The sequence below is a fragment of the Hyperoodon ampullatus genome (assembly GCF_949752795.1).
Source record: "Hyperoodon ampullatus genome assembly, chromosome: 5".
Taxonomy (NCBI): Eukaryota; Metazoa; Chordata; class Mammalia; order Artiodactyla; family Ziphiidae; genus Hyperoodon; species Hyperoodon ampullatus.
The window spans coordinates 134,017,847-134,025,304 of record NC_136918.1 but is presented as its reverse complement, the minus strand read 5'-3'; the positions used below and the strand labels follow the sequence as shown (position 1 = coordinate 134,025,304).

At 48.7% G+C, this 7,458-nt stretch overlaps 1 protein-coding gene across 5 annotated transcripts in view; it reads right to left on the bottom strand.

The window, feature by feature from the left end:
• Positions 1-365: 365 nt before the first annotated feature.
• EVA1C (eva-1 homolog C) overlaps positions 366-7,458 on the bottom strand; it is a gene marked incomplete at its 5' end in the record, with an annotated part of 84,544 nt that continues 77,451 nt past the window's right edge. For all 5 annotated transcript variants that reach the window (XM_079704680.1, XM_079704681.1, XM_079704682.1 and 2 more), the window contains one exon: positions 366-905. In XM_079704680.1, coding sequence (XP_079560806.1) covers positions 529-905 — 377 coding nt within the window. In that variant the 3' untranslated portion in view covers positions 366-528. The remainder of the gene's footprint in view (positions 906-7,458) is intronic.

Genomic DNA, 7,458 nt, shown 5'->3' with positions numbered 1-7,458 from the left:
CCCTTAAAAAGAAAACAAACTTTGCCAATCCCTTCTCTAAACAAATTATGTTAGTGACTAAAGTCTACCACCAGTAAACATGGAGTGACTGAACTCACGCTTGCCATTGTGAATATTCGTATAATTATTTTACGGATAGATAGGGATCCTCTGTTTACCCATCTGTAAAACGATAATGACAGCACCATCTCACGAAGTTGTCGTGAGCGTTAAATGACTTAATACATGAAAAGCAGCTAGAACAGTGCCTGGCATTATAAGTGCTCAATAAATGTGAACTCTAGTTCTGTTAGCATACAGACATGAATTTAAATAAATACAGAAAACCAAGACTTCTTCCCACCATATTTATTCTGAAATGTGCTGTAAACAGTTTGAAATGTCCCTTTAAGAGCTTTCTGGCTTCCCCAGTATTGGATGACATGACAAATTCTCCTTCATAGAAGGTACGAGTGAAACAGAACTGGAGGGGCATGTTCAACCCTTCCCTCTTCAGAAAGTGTGATCATATCAAGATGCATCTGGTTTTCAGTAGAACTGGCCCATGTTTCTTGGGAGTGAAGTGTCCAAGCCACTGTTCATCCATATTTCCTGGATGATTTGCTCCCTGCGCTCAATCCTTTCTGCAAGCTCTGCAGCCTCTATGGAACTGTAGACAGGATATGTAGTCCTACGAAACCCCGACAGTTCCCCCGGAAAATCGGAGTCAGAGGAGTCCTCCTCCCCCTCCTCATCCTGGCTGTCCTCCTCGGCTTTGTCGCTTCCTGGCACCAGATGCTCCCTCGCCAGCTGCAGCTCCCGGAAGTCCTTGGTGCAGGACACTCTGATGACCAAGGCACACAGTGTGAGTGCAAGACCGATGCAAACACTGGACACGAACAGCAGGGCAGCTCTTTCAGGGTGCGCTGTAAGGGAAAGAGAACACGTCAGGACGTGGGGGAGCTGTCAGTCTTCACCAGGCCAAAGTCCCATAGAAGCAGATATATGCAGTCCTGGACAGCATCTCTGAGACCATCCACACCTAACTGATCATATACCCCCACTAATTAAAAAGAAAAAAAAGGTTTGGAGCATATATAGTCAATATATGTATGTTTATGAGAGGAGACATAGCAAAGGACCTGAGAAGCTGGGCCCTCCTGAGTTCAAATGCAGATCTGTCATTCCCTAGTAGCGTGACTTTCAGCGAATTACATCACCTCTCTGTTCCTCAGTTCCCTCACCTGTAAAATGGAGCCAGAAGCCCCTTTCTGTCAGAGTTAATTCCTGTGAAGCTCTCAGAACACTCAATGACACAGAACAAATGTTCAATAAACTGTTAGCTATTATTAATAGTAGTAAATTTTGAAAAATTAATTTACATATAAAGTATATATATGAATGTAAGTACTAATATAGTAAATGTTACAAAGCTTAATTTCTTTTAGATTAAAAAATAAATATAAATAAAAGTTCTGGTACTAAAAGTTCAACCTCCAAATGATTGTACAATAGAAATAGAAATAATGCTGATTTGTACTATGTACCCTGGTCTAAATCTTTACCTATGTTTAATCCTTACATTAACCCTGAGTGGAAAGGACTATTACTTTTCAGCTGTGTACCCCGTGAGGTGTTAGCACTCCCATTTTGGGAAGTAATGATCCAGCTAACTTCCTCATAATATAGGTCAGGAGTTGACAGATTTTTCTGATCCTTCTGTCAAAAGGTCAGAAAGTACATATTTTAAGGCTGTGTGGGCCATACAGTTGCAACTACTCAACTGTGCTGTTGTAACACGAAAGAAGATACAGGTGTGGCTGTGTTCTAATAAAACTTTATTTACAAAATCAGCCCGTGGGCCATACTTTGTGGATCACTGATACAGAGACGCAAGCTGAGGTGTAAGGGAGCCGCTGTCTGAGCTCAGCTGGCCTCTTTAGGTGGAGCCAGGACAGGAACCCAGCTCCCGAGCTGCGAGCAGCTTGTGAGATGTGCACTGGCATTTGCTCCTACGTCTCGATGGAACCAGCCTCCTCCAGGCACATGGCCTCCTCGTTCACTAGACTCGAATATCATGATGACTGTTGTCTTCACTGCCTCGGTCCTTCCCCAGAGGTGCAGACTGGAGGTTCGGAACTTGACAGTTGTTAAGTTTCATGTACAGTCGAGGGATCCAGCCGCTGGGATCTGACGGCAGAGATCTAAGTGGGACACGTGATCTCCTTGAAACATGCAACTTCCCCATTCGGCTTCCTTCACTCGCAGCTCAATTCACTGGCCTCAAATGTCCTTTGTTGCCGTCGCCCCTACGAGCACCATCTCATCACTCTCTCTAAGACACAGAAGTCTGAATGCAAAACTGAGTTTGGCCAGGGGAGGGGCAGTGAGCTGTGTCTGTCGTGCTATTAATAACAATATAGTTTTCCTAAGGGTCAAGGTATTTTGAAGATTTGGTCAGATAGAGACACATATCCTTTGCGTCGTGTTCATTTCTGGGAGTGGTGGTAGAACAGGGATTGGAAGACTGGCATTTGGGACACGGTCATTAAACCGTAAACCATAAAATGAGGCTAAGACCCGAGGCCCTGATCTGATGGGGCCAATCGTTTCTCCTCCCCCTGCACATCAAAGCCTCTGCTGGGAGTGGACTCATCACTCCCAGCTTCACGCTCACCTCCCTTTCCTTTGAATCCTCCTGTCCTGTCCCCGCTGCCTCCGGCCCCACCTTCCCAAGCCTCCTGGCCACTGTCCTCTCCAGTCCTTCCTGTCCTCATGGACTCGGACACGGGCTTTCTGTGCAGCCACAATTCATCTCCTCCTCCTCCTGGGAAAGCGTAAGCCTTGAGCCCATGGACAGCCACGCCTGTAGCCCTCACCTCCTGCAGTGCCTGGAAGGAGCGCTGCCGATGGGCGAATGGAGGCCCATCCACTTGTAACTTTTTCCAGCCATCCTGGTTCAGGACAGGGCCAGCGCCTGGCAGAAAGATCCCACGCTGGTCAAGCTTCTGGGAGACCATGATCACCCACAGCCCCGTTCTCTCTTTGCCCACGAGACCGTCATTCCCAGCGGTGGTCTCATGGGTGAATCAGGTACTCAGGGCAGGATCGAGCAGGATTTAAGGTCTGGCTCTGCCCTAGACAGGGGGGTAACTATGGGCTAGTGACTGTCCCCCCACCTTTCCCATCTCTACTTCTTTTTAAAGACTCCAGGTAGACAGAAGTAAACTCACCATAATCCTCAGGATATGACACATTCTCTTTATCGGTCAATACGCGGCCTTCCTTTATGTTTATTTATTTAATTAATTACTTTAAATTCTGTAATCGGCACCCGCGCTGTGAATAAGCCCCCCACGTGGGAGTTAGAGCCTTGACAATAACCATGTCTAACCTGTGGGTTCCCCTCCCCCCAGCCTCCTCCCATCAAGGTAACTACCACCTGAATTCCATGCTCATTACTCCCCCACTTGCCTTTTTATATAGCTTATCGCATCTCTATGCATTCCTAAAAACTTTATGAAAAAGGTGTAACGTTACAGTGTTGGGGGTTTGGTGTTTTTTTTTTTGTGGTACACGGGCCTCTCACTGTTGTGGCCTCTGCCGTTGCGGAGCACAGGCTCCGGACGCGCAGGCTCAGCGGCCATGGCTGACGGGCCCAGCCGCTCCGCGGCATGTGGGATCTTCCCGGACCGGGGCACGAACCCGTGTCCCCTGCATCGGCAGGCGGACTCTCAACCACTGCACCACCAGGGAAGCCCTGGTGTTTGTTTTTAACTTAACAGTATATTGCTGCATGTTATTCCGCTATCTTGACTACACTGTGGTTTATTCGCTCATTCTCCTGCTGAGGGGCCACTGGGGGCTGCCAGGTTTCTGTATGTGGGCCTTGTAGCTGTGACCATTCCTGTAAATGTCCCTGGTGAATATCTGCAAGTGTCTGTCTCGGCTACTGACCTAGGAGGGCAACTGGATGAGTTGTAAGGCATGTGAGTTGGGGAAATACCGCCAACGTGGTTTCCAAAGTGGCTGCAATGCATGAGGAATCCTGCAAATCCTCATCTTCTCCAGCACTGAGTATGGACAGGCTTCTAACATTTTTCCAATCATATGAGTATAAAATTGTATCTCATTATGGCTTGACTTATATTTCCCTGATCCCCAGTTACGTATACATCTCTTCAGACACTTACCTATCCCTCTTCTCCAAATGCTGTCTCAGGTTGTGTGCCCACTTTTTTTTTTTTTTTTTTTTTTTTTTTGCAGTACGCGGGCCTCTCACTGCTGTGGCCTCTCCCATTGCGGAGTGCAGGCTCAGTGGCCATGGCCCATGGGCCCAGCCGCTCCGCGGCATGTGAGATCCTCCCACACCAGGGCACGAACCCATGTCCCCTGCATCGGCAGGCGGACACTCAACCACCGCGCCACCAGGGAAGCCCTGTGTGCCCACTTTTTAAATGGGGTTGTGTGTGCTTTTCTTCTTACACATAAAATATGTCTCTATCTATCTATAGCCTCTATATATTCTTGATATTGATCATTAGACAGTATATACATTGTGAATATCTCTGGGTAAGTGGCTTGTATTTTCCTTTCATTAAGGTGTCTTCTGATCTAGTGAATTTATCTGGAAAACAGGAATAATGACACTTCTCTTCTCCATCCTCCCCACCCCCAGCTGGTCTCCTCTCTCCTCTCTTGCCCCTCTCATCCATCTTCCCCACTGTGGCCACTGTAATCTTTTTAAAAATGCCCATCAGGGCTTCCCTGGTGGCGCAGTGGTTGAGAGTCCGCCTGACAATGCAGGGGACAGGGGTTCATGCCCTGGTCTGGGAAGATCCCACATGCCGCGGAGCGGCGGGGCCCGTGAGCCATGGCCGCCGAGCCTGCGCGTCCAGAGCCTGTGCTCCGCAACGGGAGAGGCCACAACAGTGAGACGCCCGCGTACCGCAAAAAAAAAAAAAAAAAAAAAAAAATGCACATCAGATCACATCACTCCCCTACTTAAAACCTATAAACGGTCCCCCTCCTCTCGTAAGGTAAAAATCAAACCCAGACCACTGCTTACGAAGCTTGCTAGGACCTGGTCCGTGGAACTACCCTCCCCAAGTTCAACTCCAAAGACTCATCCCTCTGCTTTCTGCTTTCCCACCCACTGGCCTCTCTTCATCCCTCATAGGGGCCAGATGGCTTCGCACCTTGGTGCTTTTGCACGTGCTGTTCATTCTGCCTGGAATGTTCTTTCTCCCCTCTTCAGGGTCTGGACCAGGTGTCCCCTGTCATTAGGTCTCATAGCCTCTGGAATGTTACTAAGTTGCTGAGTGTGTTTGTCCTGCCCACCCCCACCCCCCCCGCCCGCCATAGAATGCAAGCTCCGTGAGGACTGGGACTGAACTGCCTTGTTCTTCACCAAATCCCCAGTGCCTGGCCCAAAGCAGGGGTGACACAGCTATCTGCTGAGTGCTTGAAGGGAGGGGTCGTGGGTCTATGGCACTAGGCTTGGTGCCCTGTGGGTCGGGGGCTCCATAATGTTAGTTGCCTTTCTTCCTCTCTCCCTCTGCTGCCGGGGAGGGAGGGTCTGGATTCTATTGCCAGGAGCGCTTCTCACTCACCAGACCTTAGGTGCCCCTTGGCTCAGGTGTACCTCCTGCCAAGGGATCACTCTTCAGGCCATGTTTACACCAAGTCTGCTAATATCCAATAATCAAAGATGGAGAATATGGCAACTCTTGGAAAGCCCGTTGGAAAAAAGGCTTCCTAGTCACCTGAACCAACTAGTCTGAAGTCACAGAATCACCAGATCTTGGTTAGATGGAGCCCTGGTGGTGAACTGGCTCAACTCTTCCTGTCACAGCCATTTAATTTGTCCATAGCCACTGCTTGGCTGGGACCCCAAGCTCGGGCCAGGGTTCTCTCCAAAGCCCCAGGCTTTAAGCTAAGGGGATATCATCTGTTTTCTAAAATCAATTGGACCACTTTAGGCTTTTGTGACCCCTTTTCCTATTATACTGAATGTGTTCTGTTAAAATAAAGGCATTAGTCTCCCTGTCAAACAGAATCTTCACACTGTGCTATTGTTGGTCTTATTCTCATTTTAGCCTTAGTTCATCACAGGCTCAAGTGAATGGCTTTAATTTCATCAGCGGTAGCCAGACCTCGGGAATCTCACCATGGTGGCCCGTGGCCTTTAAGGCCCCTTGACCCTTAGATCCCTGGTCTGGAGCCAACACAAGCTCCAGCTCAAACTTATTTGTGTCCAAATAAGACACCGAGAGGCTGGGGCGAGGGTTCCACCCCTTGGGGCCCTGCTACCGTCGGGTGAAAGCACAAAGAGTATTGGGCCTGGTCTGACAGCACTTAGGGACGTGATAATAACTTTCTGTCATGGAACCAAAGATTAGAGGCCGTGGGAACACTTCAGAATCCACACCTATGTGACAAGGCGGCGCTGATTTCCCATCGTCCTCCCTGACAGGGGATCGTGTAACTTCAACTCTGGAATGTGTTATGATACTTCTATTTCAATGGGGGTTTGCCTGATAGCCTGGAGTTTCTTTCATATGAAACAATGATGCTCTCCCAACTCAGGAGAAGCACTGCTTTCTCATCCATGGCCCCAGTTACCCCATGCACCCCGCAAGTCCACAGTGAGCGTTTCCAGAGGCTGAAGACACACACAGGCCCAAGCCCAAGGCAGGGGCTGAAATATTGGGCCACTAGGGCACACAATAAAACACTAACTAGGTGGAATGGAGGACATCAAGTTCTGAGCCAGGCTGTCTAAATAAGTCTCCTTCAGAACAATCTGCAGAGGTACAATGGCTGAGCCAGCTAACTGCCTCCTGCAAACCTACAACACACACACACACACACACACACACACACACACACACACATGCACCGCTTTCCATTTCCCTAATATCAAAAATTCTCTATGAGTTTCTTCAGACCCATGATCTAAATTCTAGAATGAATTCAAGGAGTAGGTCTATATTATTGAGAGGAGGGTAAATTCTAACCTCCTAAGAAAATGTCTCACAGATCATTAAATGGCCCAAAGCAAAATCGTTCATCAGGGACCCTTGGATATCCTTGTGTCCGTTCCACCAGCCTCTGTGTCTCAACATCCCGGGACAGGCCCCTTGATTCTGGGTTCTAGTCTGCTGGTCCTCCATGTGAACTTGGCTGCACTAATGTAGCAAAACTACCTACAGCCTGATCCGGGGAAACGTCCTTCTGGATTTGCTCAATCTACTGTCTATTTAGCTGATTTTGCCAGAATCTTCCCAGCTCACTCTTGGTGGCTCCTGTTGGGGTCCCTCCTGGAGGAGGGTCTCCTCCCTTTGGTGGGTACCCAGGGACCCAAGTCCAGCCTTCAGATCATATCCCTGCAACAAAGAGAAGGATGCCACTAAGAGTTGGCTGGGGCACCACTTTCTAACGACGATGAGGGTGACGCTCTCATTGTGTGATGCTCGT